Source organism: Emys orbicularis, chromosome 2 (genome assembly GCF_028017835.1).
Source record: "Emys orbicularis isolate rEmyOrb1 chromosome 2, rEmyOrb1.hap1, whole genome shotgun sequence".
Classification (NCBI taxonomy): Eukaryota; Metazoa; Chordata; order Testudines; family Emydidae; genus Emys; species Emys orbicularis.
In genome coordinates, this window is record NC_088684.1 from 286,730,429 (window position 1) to 286,755,171 (window position 24,743).

Below are 24,743 nucleotides of genomic sequence, written 5' to 3' on the forward strand. Positions count from 1 at the left end.
AACAACAAGGAGTCCTGTGGCACCTTAAAGACTAACAGATTTATTTGGGCATAAGCTTTCGTGGGTAAAAAAAACCTCACTTCTTCAGATGCATAGAGATATCAACTCCATGCATCTGAAGAAGTGAGGCTTTTTTTACCCACGAAAAATTATGTCCAAATAAATCTGTTAGTCTTTAAGGTGCCACCGGACTCCTTGTTGTTAAAATCTCCTAGTCCCTCTATCTGTTGCACCCTGTAGAACTAAAGTGGTATAGCAGCCTTTGAAGTGTGCACCTGATGCAGGGAGATAGGCATCAAATTGCAGCATTGGCTTTTAAATGGATTTCACTTTGTACATGGTCCTGCAGAGTGCGAAGTATCCTAAACTCCCAGTGGTCATCAACAGAGGCTGTGGGTGCCCAGCACCTCGCAGGATTCATTTGAGATCTTGCTGATGTGGATAGGGAGGCTTTCTTTAAGAATACAAAACTGCCCACCCACGCACCCAACGATTGTTGTAGAAAAAAAGACCATAGATTTGGTAGCAAAAGGTATGTAGAAAGATGAAGCCTGATAGTCAGAGATGCTGAGCATCTGTAGCTCATATCGAGTCTGATGTAAAGTCCACTGAAGTCAGTGGGTATCTTTTCCTTCTTTCTCATTGCCTTTAATAGGCATTTGGATCAGGCCCACTGAGTTCATTTAGTGCTGCAGGCACTGAGCACTTCTGAAAATCAGGCCCATTTCCTCTGAAATGATATCAGCCCATGGCAATTTGAAATGGGAAATCCCCCCTCCTCCTTGATGTGTTTTTAAAAGTCTCCAATGTGTGTTAGTGATTACGTAATAAAAAGGAACAGGGCAGGAGGACAGTCAAATAAATTCACCAGAAATGCTTAAAACAGGGGTTCTCAAACTGGGGGGTCGGGACCCCTCAGGGGGTCGCGAGGTTATTACATGGGGTGGTTGCAAGCTGTCAGCTTCCACTCCAAACCCCGCTTTGAATCCAGCATTTATAATGGTGTTAAATATATTAAAAAGTGTTTTTAATGCATAAGGGGGGGGGTCACACTCAGAGGCTTGCTATGTGAAAGGGGTCACCAGTACAAAAGTTTGAGAACCACTGGCTTAAAAGGAGTTGATGATGAATGTGATATGAAAGGGGCGGGGCGGTGGGGGAAGGAGGAACTGGGGACAAAGGCAACCGATAAAACAGATACAAGATGAAACATACTTAGGCACAGATCCAAAATGGTATTTAGGCTTCTAAATTCCATTGAAATCAGGAATTCTGTTCTTTTCATGTTGTGGTGTTGTTGCTGTCATAACCACCTTCTCTGGTCCCTGATCCTGTGTGAGCAGTGAGGCCTATGTTAAACATATTCTGTGGATAAGTAGTGGACTCAGCTCCTCGGGGAGTTCATCCTAGTACATTTCACCAATGCTAAATTAACTGGTGCAGTGAACAAAAGGGGTTGAGCTGTAAGGGGATTGAGGGGACTGATTCCATTCACCAGCAGTGAAGGAAAAGCCAGCTTTGAGAGCATCTGGGTACCACATAGTACTTCCTTTACATTGTGTAACTAAGGCTTGGTCTACACTTACCCCCCCCAATTCGAACTAAGGTACGCAACTTCAGCTACGTGAATAACGTAGCTGAAGTTCGAAGTACCTTAGTTCGAACTTACCTCGGTCCACACGCGGCAGGCAGGCTCCCCCGTCGACGCCGTGGTACTCCTCTCGTCTAGCTGGAGTACCGCAGTCGACGGCGATCACTTCCTGGTTCGACTTATCGCGTCCACACAAGACGCGATAAGTCGAACCCAGAACTTCGATTCCCAGCCGCCGAACTAGCGGCTGGGTGTAGACATACCCTTACAGTTGTTTTGCTCTGGATCTGTGATGGAACAGGGAGGTATGTTTGCCACGAAGTCTTTGCTGCTTGTTTGTAAGCCTGCAGCGTACTAGCAAAGAACTTGATCTTGCAAGTCCCCCGTGTGCATGGGCTTTCCGATGCCTCCGTTGGGTTTTCTGCCCATGGAGGGCTCACCAGCGTACACCCCAAAATTTGTTTTTAACGCAGCCAAGTAAAGAACAGCAAAGGATGATGCGTCTTTAGCAGAAGACTCTTGGGAGTGGCATTTGGTTTTGATTATCCAGTAGGTTCCACTCCTTGTTTGACTCTTGATCGAACAAGCTGAACTGGCTGCTTATTTCCATGAAACAAAGTTCCCCGCCCTTCAGTCTGCTCGGGGATCCCAGGAGCTGCAATTAGGACAGGCCTGAGGGTTAGTTTGGGCAGTGTCAACCCTACGCAAGAACTTTTGTAAACAGGTCTGTGAAAGGACAGTTTTGCAACCGGTGATGTAAATTCTGCATCTGTGCTGGTTGCAGCTGAAATCCTGATGCTTGGAGTGTTTGCTGTTAAGCTGGGGGATCGAGAATCAACATCTATTTATGTTTTAACCTCTGAAGCTACTCTTGATTCTGAGAAATACACAGGCTTTTCGAGGAAGTAATTTACGTCTATTTTCATCTGCAGAGTTTAGAAAGGGGTTCCTGAAATGCAAATGTTTCAGGTTTGAGTGGAGGAAGAGAACTTTTCACACTCATAACAAAAAGAAAGTCATCTTTATATGGCTTCGCTGGCTCATCTTGTAGCAATAGTGAGATTTGTATCATGCTTGTGTATCCTGCTTAATGCAGCTAATAATACTTTGCAATTGTTTATGACATTTCATTTAAGAATCTCAAAGTGCTTTCCAAGATGGATATTATTTACCTCCTTCAGTAGATGGAGACCCCAAGTTATATAGAATTTAAGGCCTAAATGTTTCAAGTCTCTACTAATTTTGGTGTCTCCTTTTCCAGGAGCCCAGCTTGAGACAACTAGGCCCAGACTTGTTAGATTGCTTAACGCCTGCTTTGCGTGTTGACTTCAGTCAGAACTTCGGGGGCTGGACACTTCTGAAAATCAGCTGATTCAAGTTGGACACCCAAAACTAACAGAGGCTTCTGGCATAAGTGACTTGACCAACATCACAAAGCAAGGCATTAGCAGAGACAGCAGCAGAACCAGGATCTCCTGATTCCCACTCTAACCACTGGACAACGCTGCTGGAGGAACTTTCCATTTGAGGAATGCTCTGTTGCTGTGAGCCATGTGGGGCTCGGTCTGGTAGACTAATGATTAGCTCTCTGCGTGGTTGTGCTGTAGATTCTAGGGCTGTTGGAACTTCTGCTGTCCCTGTCCTGGGGTTGCAGAAGGATATGGTTCCATGCAGAACCTGTCAGGAGATGGGGAAACTCGTGCAGAATTGTCTCTGGAGCTGTGTAGGGCTGGACTGTGAAACAGCGAGGCTGTCACCACTCACCCCTGTGGTCAGGATGGGTCAGGGCAGCACAGTGACACCTCAAGCAGGAACAGCAGAAGAAGTGACCTGCCCCCGTGCGACTCGGGATTTGGTTTTAGGTTTAATGTAAAAGGAAGTATTTTGGAGTGTGTGACCATATTGCTGCTCATTTTGGGAGAGGAGTCTGATCCAGGTGTAATGAAACCACTGACGTGATCCAATCAGGGTAGGGCCTGACGTGACCAAGGACAGGGTAGGCCCACTGTTCCGCGAGGAGGGAAAAACAGTAACAGGAAACTTGGAAATGGCAGAGATGCTTAATGACTTCTTTGTTTCGGTCTTCACCGAGAAGTCTGAAGGAATGCCTAACATAGTGAATGCTAATGGGAAGGGGGTAGATTTAGAAGATAAAATAAAACAAGAACAAGTTAAAAATCACTTAGAAAAGTTAGATGCCTGCAAGTCACCAGGGCCTGATGAAATGCATCCTAGAATACTCAAGGAGCTAATAGAGGAGGTATCTGAGCCTCTACCTATTATCTTTGGAAAATCATGGGAGACAGGAGAGATTCCAGAAGACTGGAAAAGGGCAAATATAGTGCCCATCTACAAAAAGGGAAATAAAAACAACCCAGGAAACTACAGACCAGTTAGTTTAACTTCTGTGCCAGGGAAGATAATGGAGCAAGTAATTAAGGAAATCATCTGCAAACACTTGGAAGGTGGTAAGGTGATAGGGAATAGCCAGCACGGATTTGTAAAGAACAAATCATGTCCAACAAATCTGATAGCTTTCTTTGATAGGATAACGAGTCTTGTGGATAAGGGAGAAGTGGTGGATGTGGTATACCTAGACTTTAGTAAGGCATTTGATACGGTCTCACATGACATTCTTATCAATAAACTAGGCAAATACAACTTAGGTGGGGCTACTATAAGGTGGGTGCATAACTGGCTGGATAACCGTACTCAGAGAGTAGTTATTAATGGTTCCCAATCCTGCTGGAAAGGTATAACAAGTGGGGTTCCGCAGGGGTCTGTTTTGGGACCGGCTCTGTTCAGTATCTTCATCAACGACTTAGATATTGGCATAGAAAATACGCTTATAAAGTTTGCAGATGATACCAAACTGGGAGGGATTGCAACTGCTTTGGAGGATAGGGTCATAATTCAAAATGATCTGGACAAACTGGAGAAATGGTCTGAGGTAAACAGGATGAAGTTTAATAAAGACAAATGCAAAGTGCTCCACTTAGGAAGGAACAATCAGTTTCACACATACAGAATGGGAGGAGACTGTCTAGGAAGGAGTACGGCAGAAAGGGATCTAGAGGTTACAGTGGACCACAAGCTAAATATGAGTCAACAGTGTGATGCTGTTGCAAAAGAAGCAAACATGATTCTGGGATGCATTAACAGGTGTGTTGTGAGCAAGACACGAGAAGTCATTCTTCCGCTCTACTCTGCGCTGGTAAGGCCTCAACTGGAGTATTGTGTCCAGTTCTGGGCACCGCATTTCAAGAAAGATGTGGAGAAATTGGAGCGGGTCCAGAGAACAGCAACAAGAATGATTAAAGGTCTAGAGAACATGACCTATGAAGGAAGGCTGAAAGAATTGGGTTTGTTTAGTTTGGAAAAGAGAAGACCGAGAGGGGACATGATAGCAGTTTTCAGGTATCTAAAAGGGTGTCATAAGGAGGAGGGAGAAAACTTGTTCATCTTAGCCTCTAAAGATAGAACAAGAAGCAATGGGCTTAAACTGCAGCAAAGGAGGTTTAGATTGGACATTAGGAAAAAGTTCCTAACTGTCAGGGTGGTTAAAAACTGGAATAAATTGCCTAGGGTGGTTGTGGAGTCTCCATCTCTGGAGATATTTAAGAGTAGGTTAAATAAATGTCTATCAGGAATGGTCTAGACAGTATTTGGTCCTGCCATGAGGGCAGGGGACTGGACTCGATGACCTCTCAAGGTCCCTTCCAGTCCTAGAATCTATGAATCTATCAATGAATAATCTGGCTTGCAAATCAGCCATCGTTTTAGTGGAAAGGCAGCATAGTGAAGCCAGGTTTTTATATGTATTACTGGGAGGTGTCTCACTATATGAGCTTTTCATGACTCCATTAGCCTGGGCAAAATCACGGCATGTGCCAAGGAAACCCTCACTTCCCCCAAGCTTTGCTGTTGTCACTAGGATTTTAGCCAATAAAGTGAAGAACTTCAGGGCTTTCATCTTTCCTCTTCATTATGGGTAACCGTCTTCCTTTTATAACCTCATCTCATCCTCCGTGCACCACAGCAGCAGCATCCTAAATTTCGTGTTGATGGCTCTAATTGGCCCATTATCCTCCAGCCAGCAGAGTTCTGTTTTGTTGTTTGTTAGTTTAACTCGTGTCCGGATTTGCTGGCATTCCAAATTAAATTCCATGGCTTGTGTCCAGAAACCTATTTGGGGTCAGGGGAAACCAGTGCAAGTGTCCACGTTTCCAGTGAACACTACAGATGTTCAGTTGTTTCTTAGCCTCTTTGCATTTTGCACGGTTGGTCAGCTCTAGCTTCCTTCAAGTTAGTTGCCTTGCAAGCTTTTTTTGTCTACTGTCCCTGAAGACCACTGGGGTCAGTGCTTACAGTGTGCATGGAAGGAGGAGGTTTCAAATTAAAATTAAAACTCGAGGCGGGTTGTTGAGGGGTGCACTTTCAGCACTGCCTTACCAATGATGCTGAGCCTGATTATGCTGTAACCCCCCATTTTTTTCAAACCACTTTAATGTTGGATTCTCTGAAACGTGACGTCTTTAAACCATCATTTGAGGACATCAGTAACTCTGCCAGAGGTTAGGGGTCTATTACAGGAGTGGGTGAGTGAGGTACTGTGGCCGGCAGTGTGCAGGAGGTCAGACTAGATGATCATGATGGTCCTTTCTCACCTTAAAGTTTGAGTCTAAAACACTCACTGGGATTGTGGTAGCTACTCATTTGGGAACAAAACTGAAGCACTGATCCTGATCAGGCTGCGGGAAGCGGTGGCCAGCACATCCCTCGGCCCACGCCGCTTCCCGCAGCCCCCATTGGCCTGGAACGGCGAACCGCAGCCAGTGGGAGCTGCAATTGGACCAAATCTGCGGACACTGCAGGTAAACAAACCGTCCCGGCCCACCAGCGGATTTCCCTGTCGGGAAAAGGTTGCTGATCCCTGTCCTAAGCTAACACCTTAAGCACTGGACTAGCCTTTCTCTGATTGGTTTTACACTGGTGTTATTCCATGAACTTTATTGGAGTTCTGGGTTTACATTGGTTTAACTGAAAACAAACTAGCCTTTTGTGCAGTGCATTAACTCCAGGCTAACTCTGATTTAGGAAACTGCAATTGGTTTGCGGTGGGAGAGGGAAGAAAAGAATCACTCTTTGCAGAAAAACAACCACAAAGTCTCTCTCAAATCCCTGCTAGTTCCATTTGTGCACAGTCCTGTGCAGAAAGAGGACTGCCCAAGGATTAAAGGTTTAGATAAATTGCTGCTGTGGTTATAGACGGAGAGATGGCTGCATGCAGGCGCGTGCACACCGTTTTTCTAAAGACTGGGTGCTTTTTGTGTGGCGATTTTTCAGATTTTAATTAGTGCTAAATATGGCCCTGATCCAGCCAAGCACTTAAGCACGTGAGTAGTCCTATGGGGGCAGATCCTCAGCTGCTGTAAAATTATTGAAGTCAAAGGTAACGTTAAGCACGTGCTTAAGTGCTTTGCTGGATTGACCCCTGAATGTCTGGAGTAGGCACTTCCTTCTTAGAGGAACTACACCAGCCTGATCCAAAACCCATTGAACTCAATAGGAGTTTTTCATTTGGTTGAGGCCCAGACTCCATGCAGACTCTTGAAGTGTACTCACTCTAGTAAACCCCCCCGGTCCATGGTGCACTTGGTCTGCTCCTCATCAGCTCACTGCACCACTTCCCTCTTCATCTCTATGTTCATAGACTCATAGACTTTAAGGTCAGAAGGGACCACCATGATCATCTAGTCTGACCTGCACAACGCAGGCCACAGAATCTCACCCACCCACTCCTGTAACAAACCTCTAACCTATGCCTGAGTTATTGAAGTCCTCAAATCATGGTTTAAAGACCTCAAGGTGCAGAGAATCCTCCAGCAAGTGACCCGTGCTCCACGCTGCAGAAGCATGTTGCAAGAAGCATTCTAGATTTTTGTTCCAAAATCCACTTGTTCCTCACAGGCGGAAGAGCAATAAGGAAATGGCTTGCACGTGGGAGCAGCAGTTTTGCTTTTTGACTCGCTGGTTGCTGTATGAGTCATTTCAGAACTTCTTTAATGTTGGGCTGTTCCTGTTTGTTGGTGTATTTTTGCACTGTGGCAAGCTTCCCTAAAACAAAACAGCCTTGTCAATGCACTTCAATCCTGATCTGCAACACCGTCTTCCGGGCCTCTTCAGAGCAGACGCGGTTGATAGTGCTGACACTTGGGTGGTTCTGTGATATGAACAAATGTCCTTTGGAGGTTAGGAAGAGACAGGCCTTCTCTTGGAACTGCAGATGCATTTACAGCGATATCTCCACTGGTGGAAGGTTCGTAGTGCATTCTGTGTTCTCCTAGGGTAATCATTGGTGAGGGTGTATTATAGGGTTCAACTCTGTGTCTCATCCACAGAGGATATGTGTCAGTTACAGCCCTCAGCTAGAGAGCCGTGGCTCTTTAGCTCATGTTTTTAGGTCTGGAGGACCCTGGTTCAGTCCCTGATGTGTCAGCCAAGAGGGCGGCCACTGTCTCACTAGCAGAAATTGGACTCCACCATTCCACATTTAAGCCCCATTTGTCCGTGGTGGTGTTTATTATTATTGCCCATGGTGCACATTAGCAGGTTCATAATAGGGCTGGTTGAAATATGTTGAATGAAACTTCTTGTTTTTGTTGGGGGGGAGGGGGCTTTTTTGTTTTGTTTTTTAGAAATCGGAGGGTTTTTGTGAAAAACACCTGATATGTTTTCTTCAAAATTTTCTGTTTTTTTTTTTTTTTTTAATGAATCTGGAAAACAAGTCATCCTTTTTTTGTTTAAAAAAAAATTATGAAAAATTCCAAGTCCTTTTCATTCTAAAAGTTTAGAAAAGAACAATTTTTCAATGACTCAAAATTTTATTTGGAAAAATTTCAGTTTTCACTCACCCCCCACCCCCTTTTTAGTAATTTCTCCGACCACCCCCTTTTTCAGTGGCAACACCGAAAAAGGGAATGTGAGGGGTTAAAAATAAATTTTTAATATAATATAATCTGAATAAATATTTCTTTTCTAAACCTACAGAATGAAAAGAACGGAATTTTGACTGCTCTATTGAGCAGGCATGGCCTACGCAGAGGTTAGGACATACTGCATGTTTAGAAGAATCCCGCCAGACCCGTCCTGTTGCAGGATTGCTCATCATAAAATTCAGCCCCACACAGTGTTGGGGAGAGGAGCCAGTGCTGGTTTTGAGCTTAGGCCCCAAAGCCCGCTGGATTCGATGAAAAGATTCCCAGGGTCTTGTGACCAGCCACTACGTGGTTTCACGCTGTTTCCTGTGTGTCCCCATTTCTTGCCTCTTTCTTCTCAGCACTGCAGATAATGTCTCGGTATTTTCTCATAGCATTAGGGTTCTGCGTGCTAGATCTTTCGCACCTTCACAGTTGGGTGGGTTTCATAGTACCGTTTCTTTCTTGGTTGCAGTGTTTGACTCTTGGTGGGGGAGTCTGGATGTTTGTTGGAGACACTTGCTTATTCTAAAGAGCTTTCCAAGAACCTACCTTCATCCAGTCTCTCTGGTTTTAATAGCTGGAATTTTGCCAGTGGAGGAACCTGTAGCTGGATTCAGAGGATATGATGATAGGTATAGGCACTTTAAAAAGGAGCAGGGTGGTTTCAGACTAAATAGGGCTTGGATCCACCAAGATTTCCTCCCCCCCACCCCCATCTGCTGCTAGACAAGCAGTTTATTCCCCCATCCCCAGTGGATTCCGTGGGCTCCCTGGATCGAACTCTGGTTGCCCACTGACTCTAGCTCCCCTCCAGCCACCAGTCGCGGATCCTAAGGATTCCTGCCTTAAAACATCTCTGAAAAGAAATGAGGACACGTGCATGTGTATGATGGGGAATAAGAGTCTGGTCCAAACCACTGATGCCAGCAGAAAGACTCCCGCTGAACTCAGTGAGCTTTGGATCAGGCTCTAAAGGCTAATATTTTGAAGCAATTTGCCCCCTGCACAGAGTTAAGTGGGAACACCCTATGAAAAGCAGGGAAAAGGGAATCCTCCTCCAGGCTGGGGAGCTAAGGGGAGAAGCCTGTGCTGTACAATACTCAGCTTCAAAAAGAGCATCTGTGCGGTGAATGCTTTGCATTTCTATCCTCCGCTAGCACTGTGTGTACACAACGGTGCTTTGGGGTAGAAGTTATTCAGCATGCTACACTCATCCTCTTCTTTTGCAGATGACGAGGAAGCGCTTAACTCTATTATGAAGGATCTGGCAGCATTGGGCAAATGCGGGGGACTGCTGGACAGCAACAGGAACAAAACTAGCGTTCACTCCAACAAACAGGTGAGCTACCTCCAGAATCCCATCGGCATGGCTGGCTCACTCTGCGGAACTCTTAGAAATCTGGGCATGGCGTCAGTCACTGCATTGAGAAATGTGATTATTCATTCAGGTGCCATAGGAGGGCATGGCTCTCTATGGACAGTTAAAGAGAAAACAGGCTCCCTGCTTCAGAATTTGTACAGTCGAAGATAAGTACAGATGCAACGTAATGCAATAACTGGCAACTCCCACCAGAACAGGAAATTTAAGAGCTGTGGGCCTGATTCTCAGAGATGCTGAGTACCTCCAACTCCACAAACAGTTAATGGCAGCTGTGGGTGCTCAGCACCTCTGAAAATCAAATCACTTTACCTAGGTGCCAACAATCAACGAATGCATTAGATGTAAAACCAGTGATCTGGGAACCTGGTGCATCATAAAACTGTGCTGTTTAAAACAATAACTCTTCACTGAGAAGTTGAATTCAGTCTGCAGCTCTTAGGTGATAGGATATTCCGTCTTGTTAAAATTGGGCAGGGTTAGTGCAATTTTCTTTCAAAAAGAAGGTAAATACGAGGCCTAATTCTGAAGATCCCATGGACTTCAAGGGCAGGCATATATTGATTAGTTTTTCTTATTAATAATAATATTTGTATTACTGTAGAGCCTAGGAGCCCTAGTCATGACCAGGATCCTATTGTGCTAGGCACTGTACAAATAAAGAGCAAAAAGATGGTCCCTGTCCCACAAGCTTCTCTCTCATTATTTGTGTCATGATAGTGTGGAGTGAGCCAGCGCTGCACAGACACACGGTAGGAGTCATTCCCTGCCCCAAGGAGCTCTCAGTCTAAACAGGCAGGACCAACTAAGAGTAGGAGAAAGGAAAGTTGTCCCCATTTTACAGAAATGGAAACTAAGGCACAGAGATCAAGTAAATTTTTTCTCCCAAAGTCTCGCACACATACTGTGGCATAGCTAGAAATTGGGCCTAGCTCACATGCGTCCTAGCCAAGCGTGTTCACCACAAGGCCATCCTTCCATCCCTTTATTAATATTGTGTTGAATAAAACTTTTGCTTACCAGGTTACGAATGTTGTAATTCTGAAAAGATGAGCCAGTCAAGTAAACTGAGTTTAGGATGTCAGCTAGCTGTGTCATTTGTCATAGACCTGTTCTACCTCATATATTTTTTTTAAGGGCTGAAATAAAAGCATGGGAGTGACAGGTATTCAGCACACTTTTACAAGCAACGGCCACTTTTATATGGGTCCTGAATATGGATGTAGGTATCTAAGTTTAGGCTCCTAATTCTAAGGTAGATCTAATATGCTATTTGGTCTGTGTGCAGAATATACAGTAGAGATTTCTCAAACTGCAGCTTGAGCAAGAGAGGAAATTTTTGTGCACTCAGTTTATATAATTGTCTAAGTAACTAGAAGTCATAAGAAATGGACAGCCATGGAAGAAATACTTCAGCAAATCCACATGGTTGTCTATTTCTTCTAGTGCTGTGGCCGGGCAGTAGGTTGTAATTAATTTCATGCTGATTGAGTGGTTATCAAGTAAGGAGAAAAAAAATCATCATTTACAATTTTATGACGTGTTTTCATGACGTTGGTACCTATACAAACATTTGTGAATGCATTAGAGAAAAATCCTTTCCAGTAGTCCCTCTAGAGTTTGAAACAGACATACGCATGTGCATCTGCGTGTATCTATAACGTGCAGCCTGGGTGTAACAGCTGTCCAAATGAATCACTGCAGTTGTTCAGCTTGTATTGAAGAGAGTCCAAGATGTTTACAGAAGTGACCGGGAAACTCAGAGTTGGCTCCTACAGCTGCAATAGAATCAGACGATCCAGCACAGGTCAGGATGGCTTGGAGTTGAACATTTTATGCAAGATGATGGGTGGAGAGCAAAGCAAGCCATGTTGGGATGTTTTGAAGATAGCCTAGATTCAGAGGATTTTTCTTAAGTAACGTATTTCTTCTACAAAGGCAGAAAATTCTTAGCTGTCATTGAGGCAGTATATACAATTGTATAGTAGTATTCGCCCAGTTGAAAGCAAGGAGAATACCAGTATTCGGTGGGTGAATACTGAAAAATGGAAGCTATAAAACAGAGCGAGAATCTTGCAAGTGTGCTTGTATATATGCACACACACACCCCCTACCTTAATTTATAAAGCAGTCTGTTTATATCGGGGTGGACAAACTTTTTGGCCCAAGGGCCACATCTGGGTATGGAAATCGTGTGGCGGGCCATGAATGCCCATGAAATTGGGAGTTGGGGTGCAGGAGGGGGGTGAGGGCTCTGGGGTGGGGCTGAGGATGAGAGGTTGGGGATGCAGGAGGGTGCTCTGGGCTGGGACCAAGGGGCTCAGAGGGCAGGAGGGGGATCAGGGCTAGAGCAGGGGGTTGGGGTGCAGGCTCTGGAATGCGCTTACCTCAAGCAGCTCCCAGAAGCAGCAGCATGTCCCCTCTCCCCTTTCTACGCATAAGGGTAGCCACGGGGGCTTTGCACGCTGCCCCGTCTGCAGGTGCCGCCTCTGTAGTTCCCATTGGCTGCGGTTCCTGGCCAACGGGAGCTGTGGGGGCAGCGCTTGGGGCGGGGGCAGCTTGCTCAGCCCCCTGGTTGCTCCTATGCATTGGAGCCGGAGCGGGACATGCCGCTGCTTCCAGGAGCCGTGTGGAGCCGGGCAAACCCCAGCCCCCACTCTCCGGCAGGAGCTTGAAGGCCAGATTAAAACATCTGAAGGGCCGGATGTGGCCCCTGGGCTGTAGTTTGCCCACCCCTGTTTTATATTGTATCATTCTCTGATATCAGGCAACTGAACTACAACACCCAAGAGGCATTACATAGCAGCACATCCAGATAGAAATGTTTGGTTTTGAGTGTTTGGTTTTTTTTTAAATCAAATTTTCCATGAAAAGTAAACTTTTTTTTTTTTTTTTTTTGAAGAATTTTATTTAGTCAGCAGCACAATTTTCCATTTAAAAAAAAAAAGTTTGGATGAAAATGTTTCACCTTTTTCTGTGTGTCTTTCACAAGGCAGGAGTGCCTGGTTTGTGGAACAAACATTACAGGAAAGGATGCTATAATATTTGTACACCCCCTACACCCATTCCACAGGGTTCTCTTGACACCTCTCGTCCCATTTCCTCTGACATTAGCTAAACTCATTCCTTAACTGACATTCGCTTAATTCCAGAACCTGCCTGATATAATGACTATTAAGATTGTGCAAAAATAGGAAGTCGTGTGTGCATATGCATTTTCATGTGTGCAACACAAAATTTCATCTTTAAAATACTCAGTTTTTTGTTCCAGGGCCTTTCACAGGGAGACATTTTCTGGAGACAAAATGTTCATAGACTGCTGGTTTTCTTGTCAAACCATGTGAAAACGTGCTGGTTTTTTTACATTTCTATGAGAAACTGGGTCTTGGTGCAGCACTAAATTTTGAATTTCAAATGCTGTGCTGATGGGATAAGCTATAAAAGGGAATAATAATATATAGCTATGATCCTTTCCAGCCATAGAGCTCATTATCCCCCTTTTTCAGATGAGGAAACTGAGACATGTGAGTGGGAAGTGGCTTGCCCAAGGTCATGCATTAGCAGCAGAGCTGGGAATTGAACCTAATTCAGGGCTTTATCCACTAGGTTGCACTACCTCCTTGGTTTGTAGGAGAAGAAAGGTAAAGACATTTTGGGAGAAGAAGAAACATAAGGAGGCAAGAGATGGGGAACATAATATTAAAAATAATAATAAACGAGATCTTTTGGAAAGGATATAGCCCTTTCTTGCTTCTGGGTATAACCCCCAACCTCTAACAAATTGGGGATTTAGAAGAAACTTTCCCTGGGGACAAATTTCCCTTTTAACTGCTGTTAAATGGTTTCATCCTGTGAAGCAGCTAATATTGGCCACTGCCAGGCATGATGCTGGACTTGCTGGACCACTGGTCTGATCCAGTCTGGTGACTCCTGTGTTCGTATAACATGGAAAGAGAGTGAGAGAAGGAAGAGAGGAAACAGAAATTGAAAATAGTGTAGAGAAAGATGCACGGTGATCTGTTACAGGAACAAAAAGAGGGAGGAAAAAACTGGAGTAAAGCCAGAAGGGGAAGGAAGGTTAAAACAAAGCAAGAGGGAGAGAGAATGAGTTATAAATTTTTAAAAAGCGATTATTTGTGGATTGCCATTGTTACAATTCAATACAACAGATGATACACACTTATAATAACAATAACTTCTGCAGTAGAACCTTAGAGTTACGAACTGACCAGTCGACCCCACACCTCATTTGGAACCGGAAGTACACAGTCAGGCAGCAGCAGAGCCCCCCCCCCCCTCCCCTCCCCTCCCCTCAAAAAAAGCAAATGCTGTACAATACTGTGTTAAACTTAAACTATTAAAAATATACAGGGAAAGCAGCATTTAGTTTCACAGCTGTATTAAGTCAATGTTCAGCTGTAAACTTTTGAAAGAACCCTAATGTTTTGTTCAGAGTTACGAACAACCTCCATTCCTGAGGTGTTCGTAACTCTGAGGTTCTATTGTACTTCTTACATAGTGCTTTTCAACAGTAGACATCAAAGCATGTTACAAAGGAGGTTGGTCTGTTATCCCCATTTTACAGATGGGGAAACTGAGGCACATGGAAATGAAGTGACTTGCCCCAGTTCACCTCCGAATCCAGTGGCAAAGATGGGAACAGAACCCAGGCCTCCTGGGTCCCAGTCTAGTGCTCTAGCCACTAGCTGTCGCTGACCCATACACTTCACGTTGTGCCTTCCTTTACACTGCAAAGCTTTGGGAGAGGTATGGATGCATGACAATCTTGCACCCTGACCTAGTGGGTGTAGTCTATGGGGGAGGAGGTGTTGGGTACAATTTTCCAAGCCCAGATCTTAGTGCTTTGTGCTGTATAATTCTAAAATACCAGGATAGTACAGAGAGGCTAACCCATTATCTGCCTTTCTCCAAGCAGGCCACTTCCAATAGACCTCATCTTACCATGGGCTTCTGAGCTAACCACAGATCGTGCCTTCCCATGTGGAGGGAAAGGGCTGAGATGAACATGGAGTGACAAAAAACTAAGTTGTTGAACAACCTGGCAACTAGACGTGCGGGGGATCCATGCAGATAATTCCTAATGCCAAGAATTAGTCATGTCCTATTGTGGTTTAGGGACATGGTCCAGATGTCTGGATTATAACGTTTTGTTGCTAAAAACAGGGGTAAGTGTAGAACAAATCCAAGCAAAGTGTAAGTGAATGAGTTAGTTGTGGAGCCCCCTTGTCTGTTGGAAGATCGAGGTCAGTTTGTTTGGGGTTCGCGGTTTAGAAGTGAACCCATCGCTTCTTGGATTTACAAAGTGTAACTAGAACTGTACCAGTTGAATGCAGCAGTGCCCAGTGAATTCCTGAACTAGTGAATAGAAAAAGAGGAAAACAATATGCCCTGCCCCCTATCAGGCAGTACATGAAGGAGCCACCCACCAACTAATAGAGAAACCACCACAAGGGAAAAGGGACGGAAATCAGACTGGAACTTTGAGCAAAGCAATAACAGAGCTTTTATAGAGAGTTTCTCGTCTGCACATTTCAAGCGCTTTACAAACATGGGTCAGTATCATTATCACCATTTGACGGGGGAAACTGAGGCAGAGTAACCTGTCCTAGGTCAGACAGCAGGGCAGTGGCACAGCTGGGAATAGAATGCTGGTCTCCGAGGCCAGCACAACAGTGTACAGTAAGGGGAAGAGAATTCCAGAGTTCTGGGGCTTTAACTGTGATGGTCCTGCCTGTGAGGGTCCTGTCTGAAATTTTAACATCAGAGTCGGCAGCTCCATACCCATCAATCTTGTTTGCCACAGTGGGATGTGAAGCAAGAGGCACTCCCTCCTGTGGCCTAAATTATTGAAGGCTTTAGGCCAAGATTGTCAAGGGACTCATGATTTCGGGTCCCTAATTGTTGATGCCTTTAAGGGGTCCAGGTGTTCAGAGGCTGGGACTCCCTGTAAGGTGCACTCCAGATCAGTGGTCACTTTTATGAATAGTGGCTTTAAAAAATAACAGTACATATAGGATCAGATGAAACACCCTACTTCCGAACAGTGCCAAACTTTGTGGAGGTGGTGGCTGGCTAGAAAACTGAACCAAAGGGTGATTCAGAATTTGGCAAATGGCACTGTTTAGAACAGGTTGGTCCAACACCTCTGAACATGCCTAAATTTGTGGGGGAGGGGGCACCTGGAAAATTTGCAAAATGGAGCCCCCGTTGGCTGAACCAAACCCTCACATCTGAACATTCTTGAAACTCAACCCAGATCTACCTTAAGTCTGTTTAAGGCTTCCATTACTGTAGTATCTGAGCACCTCACAATCTTTAGTGAGTTTATCCCCAACACCCTGGGAGACAGGGAAGTGCTTTTATCCCTATTTTACAGACGGAGAATTGAGTCACAGACAGGCTAAGGATGGGATTCACTTAGGCACCTTAGTCCCACTGAAATCAAGGGGATTTAGGTGCCTAAATACCTTTGTGAATCCCACCCTCAGTGATTTGCACCAGGTCTAGTGGGAAGTCTGTGCTAAAGCATGAAATTGAATCTAGGTCTGTCTCCTGGGCCAGTACCCTAACACTGGACCATTCTTCCTCTGAGCTTTGGGTCTTGGACCCATCTCTGACTTAGAGTAAGACTTTGAATCACGCTCACGGCGCTATTTGCTTAATGCTTCCTAGTACAGTTATCTGTGTTTCTGTACCTGTCCATAGTAAACTGCACTGAGCTATTGCAGAGGAATGCATTAGTCTGCAGTTCAATGCAACGACCAGACCTTTCCACTCTTCATTAGACATTGCACCTCCCAGCTTCCGCTCCACTTTCGACATGCGCCCCAACCCGATTTGTTTCCCAGCTCTGAGTGAGTGGGAGCTGTGAGTGCTCTGTGTAGCCCAGCAGGATCTATTCTTTCTAAGCCGTTTCCATTTCCAGGCTTAACTGTGTGGTGTGGTGTGAGTATGTGTTTTTATTACGAAAGCAGTCTGCTCTTTAGGGAACTCTGCATAAGATCATGATTCACCTCCTTTGGAAGCACTTTTTCCATTTTCCAACATTTCTCCTAATCTAAACCAGTGAGCGTGGCTGCTTTTCCCAATTTCACAGTGAAAAGCACGGGGGAGGGAAGCAAAGCAGAGTTTGGCTAACCTCACAGGGTGTGTGTTCTTTAGCTGGACAAGTTCTAGTTAGAAGCAGTTAGAAGCAGTTGATCCATTTACCCCTCACTGGCCTGCAGGAGCTGGAGTGGAGGAGACTTCACAGTCCTTGCTGATCCTTTCCTTTCCGACCTTGTATGGGCTGCAGCTAGATTTGCTTCAACATTTTTTCTCAGAAACCAGGAGGTTTCAGCCCTCTCTTTAATTAGCATTTTTAAGGAAGAGGCCAAAAAAAAAAAAAAACTGGAAAGTTGGTGACACACTTGTGGTTGCCACGGTGGCTTCATGTTATTTTTCCTTTTAAGGCATTCGGAAGGTAGCAATTGAAATATCAGAACGCATTTGTTATCTAGGCTATGGGGAAAACGCTAATAGCAATACCTCGGAGGAGAGTGGTCAGAAATCAAGAGAACTTGGTGGTATTTCCTGTCACTTTTATTTACATGTTTATTATTAATAATAATAATTGTATATTAAAATCGAGCCTAGAGGCTCCATCCAAGATCAGGGCCCCATTCTGTTAGGTGCTGTACAAACACTTAGAGCTTGTTTATACCAGGGTAAAAGATGTCTTTTAAAACTCTAGTGTAGACATGGCAAATTGGATTTCATGTCTACGGTGAGCAGTGACACACCGGATGAAGGAGGGTTGAGTGGCTAGGGTGCTTAGGACATGGGAGATCTAGTTTCAAGTCTTTGCTCTGCCACAGATTTTCCTGTGTGACTTCAGGCAATTTATGCCTACACTGCCATCAGGGGTGTGGGCTGCAGCTTCCGTTGACATACCTGAGCTGGCTTTGATCTAGCTAGCCTGGGTGCCAGTAGTTGTAGCAGCAGCAGCAAAGGCTAGCCTCATGAATACAGCCCTGCCCAGGACGCTTAAGCAGCTGCCACAGCTATGCTGTTAGTGTTACTTGAGGTAGCTTTGATCTAGTTACACACTGCCTGACTGCAGCGTGGACCTGCCCAATGTCTCTTCGTGCCTCGGGCCTCTTTCTGTAAAATGGGGATAATAGCCCCGCCCTACCTCACAGGCTAAATCCATTGTGAAGTGCTCAGACGCTGCAATATAAATACCTTATATAGATGGGGCTTTAGGAATGTAACTGGAGCTGTACTTTTTTTATACATAGGCTTGTATTGATCATTGTTATAAACAGCTGAAGTAAGTGTCAGCTGTCCTATCTACCTTGGCTGACTGAATGAGTTCTTAGGTGTCATGCCAGAAGCCGGATCTTGAGAAAAGGGGGCAGCCTTGTGATGCAAAGGACAGTTTGTCACTTATCGGATTAGCGGGGTCAACCAGTGTTGTCATAGAATCATAGAATATCAGGGTTGGAAGGGACCTCAGGAGGTCATCTAGTCCAACCCCCTGCTCAAAGCAGGACCAAGCCCCAGACAGATTTTTTTACCCCAGTTTCCTAAATGGCCCCCTCAAGGATTGAACTCACAACCCTGGGTTTAGCAGGCCAATGCTCAAACCACTGAGTGTCAGTTGCTTGTGTGTATGTGTCCTTCCCGTGTGCTTTCCCAGCTCTGTGCAGATAGCTGGTTCAGCAGACCTTGATAGTACTACCCAATGTGGTTAAGTGCTGGAGGCTGGAATGTTGTTGCCTCCGTAGCGCTGTTTAGTGCTCAGTGCTTTTGTTCTTGGAGCTTCATTGTTATTAGTAGATAATGCAGAAGACTTCAATGTTACTCACAAAGAAAGACCACAGGCACGGCTCAGTGACACAGGCACTTGGCCAGGCTTATTGCCACCTAGACATAGTCTCAGCTCCCTGGCTCCATATTTACAGGCACACTGACACGAGTTCCTAGTAGCAAGGAATGGCTCAGTCGGCAGCAGGGGTTTGTGCCATCCCCTGGGCCATGCAAAGAATTAAGGTAAAGAACCCTGACATTTATAGGCTAAGACAAACGACTAAAATACCCAACCAATACACCACCTTACGCTGTATTTCATGACTTCTATTCATTACTTCCCCTTGTTCCTAATATCTTGGACAAAACATCCCTATTCACTATATTGTCAAACCATCTTATCTTGTACTCGACTGGGATGTAGCTGTACTTGCTGAAATATATTTACATAAATATCTAGTGCCTAGTCCACTAGCAACAACTTTGCCAAGTTCATGTACAGGACAGTGAACTTGTAAGCATCTGCTTTAATACATGGCCTGACTTTGGTTCACAGCCTCTGGTTCAGGCCTCGGATCTTGCACCAAACTCTCTGTATTTGGTGTATGTTTGTCGTGGGTGTCTCTGAAAATGTTTGTGTTACAGGAAGACATGGGGCATATGAGAATGATTTTAATCTAAGCCCTGTAAAGATCAGCTACCTGCTACAGCAATAGGCAGCTTAGAGTGAGAGAGAGAAAAGATAGGACCATGGACTGGAAGTCAAGAGACCTGCATTCTGTGCCACTGACCTGCTGTATGATCTTAGGCCAGTCATTTTGTCATCTATGTGCCTCAGTTTCCCCATCTTTAAAATTGAGAGAATAATACTTAATAGTACTGGCTGAAAAACCAGAGTATTTTTGTAAATAATTGAGAGGTATTTCGGTCAAAATCAATTTTTTGATTGAAAAAAATCAGAAATTTTGTCCAGCTCTAATTCTTGCCCCCGTTGTAAAGTGTTTTGAACTCTATGGGTGAAGCACTCAAGAGCTAAATAATATTAGTTAGCATGTCCCAGCATGGCCACCCCTTGTTTCACTAAATGTATCACTTGCTTTTCTGCCACCTCTCTACCTTTTCTCCTGCACTGCCCAATACCTTCCGTTGAAAGGAAGAAAGTAAATTAATATGGAATACCTGACGCATGTGAAGCCCAATTCATCAGGAAATCTCCAAGTGCTTTCCAAAGGAGGCTGTCGTTACCCTCTCTGGGCCTCACTTGTAAAAGGGGGCTAAGTGATATGGCCAGGATTATGCAGCATCCCATGGCACAGGTGATTGCTGTTGTGTAGCTTCATAAGAGAGTGGAAGGCTTCTTGCATGGCCCCTCAGCCACATGCAAGAGTCTCTCATGATCTGCCCCTTAATATTTGCAGTGTGCTTTGAGATCCTTGTATGAATGGTGCTGTAATTGCTCGTGTCTTGGTCTTGTGGGTGGAGCCCTGAACTAGGACTTGTGAGATTTGGGTTTAGTGCTTGGCTGTGCCACAGCCTTCTCTGTCATCTTGGGTAAATCACTCAGGATCAGATTTCCAAGTTTGCAGCACCCACAACTTGGGCTTGATTTGCTCAGCACCCAGCATTGTCTTGGGACATCTGTGCCAAAATTTTCAAGAGCTGATCATGCAGTGTGCTGAGCAGTTGTGAAAATCTGGCCTTCAGTCTCTTTGTACCTTAGCTCCTACCTGCACAAAGAGGATAATAACAGCACTTCCTCTGTCCCTTTTGTCTAGTTAGACTAAAAGCTGTTTAAGAGAGGGACTGTCTTTTGCTGTGTGTAGATACAGCATCTCACTTGGGGCTTTGATCTTCATTGGGACGAAGCAGTACCAAAATTCAAAAGGTTAATAATAATGTACTGCCGAAGTAGAAAGCATTGTGAATTAAATATTATTAGCTACAGATTGAATAACTTATGTAAAGTGAGGGAAAGATTCAAAACAAGAATGTAACCACCTGATTAGCTTCCTGTTTTTCTCTCTCCCAAATGTGTATATTTTAAAACCCCCATTTTATGTTTTAGTGTTTTTTTTTATATACATGGACATTCAAAGTGTTTTTCTCCAATGTACCCTGCTTGTTTATGTTTCTCTCCTCACAAGTGGAGCACAATTCTGTGGGGCAGCTGGTGTATTTTTGTTGGCCGCTGTCCGTGGAAGATCTGCCTTGTTGTTGTTGTTAATGTAGAAGAAAAGGATGCAGCAGGGTTCTTTTTTTCTCTCTCTGGAGTTTTTACAAGTGCGTTTGACATTTTCCAGCAACGAGCTGTTTCTAACTTATTTGTCTGAGAAACTGCTTTGCTCAGCATAAATCTGCAGAGCGTTTAAGCATGTATTTACTAAGTTGGAGCAAAAGTTGCATGGGTGCTTTCCTCCCTGCGTTTCCTGCTTCACTAGTGGGGTAAATCTCAAAAGATTCTGGCACTGATTTGCCTCTCATTTATACAGTGTAAATATCCACTGTTTTCCAGGGAGTGAATCCTGGTGTCGGTGAGAAGTGACTCAGCCAGGCCCTATGCATTTGGGTTCACGTCACATGAGCATCCAAAAGTTTCGATTGGGAATGGCCCTGACTCACCCCATTTCTCCTCTGCCAAATGCCCCCCAAGCAGCAGAGGACTGCATAATCCAAGCCCAGATCCATGCCCATATTTTGCAGCTGGCTGCTACCTCTAGGAAGGTTCTAAACCAGAGCCCTTGGACCTGGAACAGTCTCCCCTCCTCCCTCTGAATTTTGGGATGTTTGAAATCCAGTTCAATACTTCATCACTTAGACCTGTCTCTAATGTGGATGCTGATCCAAAGCTTTCCAAGTGGGCTGCACCCTAATGTAAGCATCTGAATACCACAGACCTGGAATTCTCATGGTGTCATCACTATAAAGGGAAGGGTAACAGCTCTCCTGTGTACAGTGCCATAAAATCCCTCCTGGCCAGAGACTCCAAAATCCTTTTACCTGTAAAGGGTTAAGAAGCTCGGGTAACCTGGCTGACACCTGACCCAAAGGACCAATAAGGGGACAAGATACTTTCAAATCTTGGGGGGGGAAAGGCTTTTGTTTGTGCTTTTTGTTTAAGGGGTTGTTCGCTCTTGGGACTGAGAGGGACCAGACATCAATCCAGGTTCTCCCCATCTTTCTAAACAAGTCTCTCATATTTCAAACTTGTAAGTAAAAAGCCAGGCAAGGCGTCTTAGTTTTACTTTGTTTTCTCAACTTGTAAATGTACCTTTTACTAGAGTGTTTATCTTTGTTTGCTGTACTTTGAACCCAAGACAGAGGGGGGTCCTCTGAGCTCTTTAAGTTTGATTACCCTGTAAAGTTATTTTCCATACTGATTTTACAGAGATGATTTTTACCTTTTTCTTTAATTAAAAGCCTTCTTTTTAAGAACCTGATTGATTCTCCTTGTTTTAAGATCCAAGGGGGTTTGGATCTGTATTCACCAGGAGTTGGTGAAAGGAAGGAGGGGGGGGAAGGGTCAAATTCTCCTTGTTTTAAGATCCAAGGGGGTTTGGATCTGTATTCACCAGGAGTTGGTGAAAGGAAGGAGGGGGGAAGGGTCAATTTCTCCTTGTTTAAGATCCAAGGAGTTTGGATCTGTATTCACCAGGGAATTGGTGAGAAGTTTCTAAAAGCTTCCCAGGGAAGGGAATGGTGGCAGCGGACCAGAACTAAGCTGGTAGTTAAGCTTAGAAGTCCTCATGCAGGCCCCCACTCTTGTACCCTAAAGTTCAAAGTGGGGATACAGCCTTGACACATGGGAACACACTTCCTGATGCATTTCTGATGCTTTTCCTTCCAGTACTGGCTGGAGCAAGTGGACTTACTGGGAGAAGAGGGGGCCATTTAGGGATCTAGGGCAAAAATCTGTCTGGGGATTGGTCCTGCTTTGAGCAGGGGGTTGGACTAGATGAACTCCTGAGGTCCCTTCCAACCCTGATATTCTATGATTCTAAGAGGCCTTCTTGGGATATTTTAGCACTTAAAGTTCAAAACTGGAAATAAAAATACACCTCTACCCCGATATAATGCTGTCCTCGGGAGCCAAAAATCTTACCGCGTTATAGGTGAAACCGTGTTATATCGAACTTGCTTTGATCCGCCAGAGTGCGCAGCCCTGGCCCCCCCCGGAGCACTGCTTTACCGCGTTCTGTCTGAATTCGTGTTATATCGGGTCGCATTATATCGGGGTAGAGGTGTACCCTCTTTTCCTGAAGCTCCAAAAATTGGTGGCTGATGGTCTTTATTATTCTAAACTGGCTCACTTCTCCCTATGCTGTGTGTTAGCTGGTCAGACATGGCTTTTAGGGGCCAATCCTCAGATCTGCAATATCCCTGGACTTCAGTGTGTGTTGCATTACTTGGGACCTCTGAGGATCTGGCCTTTTAAAAATAATCCTAATGAGCAGCTAGCTCCTGTTCCCTATTCGAGACACAGCCGTTTTAGCTCTGCCTTCCTTCTGGAGGGTGAGAGTATGGAAACTGTGCCTTCATGCTCTGGAAATGCAGGGTTAGAGATAAGAAACACGCTCAGGAAGTGTTGTCACCCACCCATTCAGGAGTTATCCTTTTCAGATGCAGGGAGTATGCGACTGATTCTTCATCAGTGCTACGCCCACAAAGGGAGGTGGGGAATACATTTGTTGCTAATGGAAAGAAAATAACTAGTTTAGTGTGTGTGGGGGGGGGAAGGATAGGACTAAAACTCCTCTCGTTAATTGGTTTCCCCCTTTGAACCCAAGTGGTTCCAGGGGCAGCAGGGTGAGAGAGATGGTGGGGGGATAGCAGGATGACCGTATGCTTTGTGCACTGCACCGGAACTGCAGAGATCTGGGGCAGTGGAAGGTCCCTAAAATGGGGGGGTCACTGGCACCCAAACCGTGGCCCCCACCTCCTTGCACTGCCCCTTCCCCCTGAACCCCTACTCTCACGCCCCCTCTTCTGCTGAGCCCCACCCCCCCACTCGCTCCTCCCTGCCCCTTCCCTCCTGTCGCTCGCCCTTATGGCTGGTAAAAAGTGATGGGGCCATGCCCCCTTCCCCCGTTCTGGTGCCCCTGATCTGGGGTGAGTTGCTTGCTCTGCAATAGACTCGCTGTGCAGTCTTGGGCAAGTCACTTACTCTCTCTGTGCGCTGGGGCCGAGACAGAGGTGACTGGGTCTAGTGATTGGAGCAGGAGTCAGAGTTGGAAGTTGGGCCACGGGTCAGAGCTGGAGTCCGAGAGTCAGGTCTAGAATCGGGGTTAGAGCCAAAGTCAGAGTCTCGTGCCACGGGTTGGAACCAGATTCAGAAACCAGAGGCAAGGATCAGGATCAGGGCAGTAACCAGGAGCAGGTCGTGAAAGCAGTATCCAGGGCTTTGTCTACATGACACAGCTTTTAGTGACAGGGCTGTGTTGCCACAGCCATGCTGCTAAAAGTCGTGTAGTGTAGCCGCTGTTTGTCGGCTCTCCTGCCAACAAAAAACTTCCACCAATGAGTGGGGTTAGCTTCTCCTGCCGACAACGTGCTGTTCACACTGGCACGTGTCTCAGCAAAACTTTTGTCTTTTGGGGGGCAGGTGTAAAACACCTCTGAAAGACAAAAGTTTGGTCGTTTAATTGCCAGTGTAGACATAGCCCAGGAGTCAAGCAAGAAGGTGGGGCCCAACATAGCAGCCAGGTAGAGCCCAGTTGTGCAGACAACTTCCTGTGCCCCTCTTTGGGTTTAAATAGGAAGCCCTGGCCAATCGGAGTTCACGTGCTCCTCCCACCAGGGCCAGAGAAGCATGGCCTGATGTAACTTCAGGTTTCATGGTTTCTCCTGCTCAGTTGGCTAGTAATGAGCTACAGGGTAGGAGCAGGGCAGCAACTGTTGACTAGGAAATCTGCAGACCCACTTTCAAGAACTATGTGATTGGGACGGTTTGCCTTGCTTCCCCAGCAGTGGAGTGAGGAGAATACTC

At 45.3% G+C, this 24,743-nt stretch overlaps 1 protein-coding gene across 1 annotated transcript in view; it reads left to right on the forward strand.

Moving 5' to 3' along the window:
- LOC135873869 (mitogen-activated protein kinase kinase kinase 3-like) overlaps positions 1 to 24,743 on the forward strand; it is a 116,101-nt gene that overhangs the window by 47,629 nt on the left and 43,729 nt on the right. The window contains exons 3-4 of the mRNA XM_065398479.1: positions 8,642 to 8,696; positions 9,801 to 9,910. Of these exons, the coding sequence (XP_065254551.1) occupies positions 8,642 to 8,696; positions 9,801 to 9,910 (165 nt within the window). The remainder of the gene's footprint in view (positions 1 to 8,641; positions 8,697 to 9,800; positions 9,911 to 24,743) is intronic.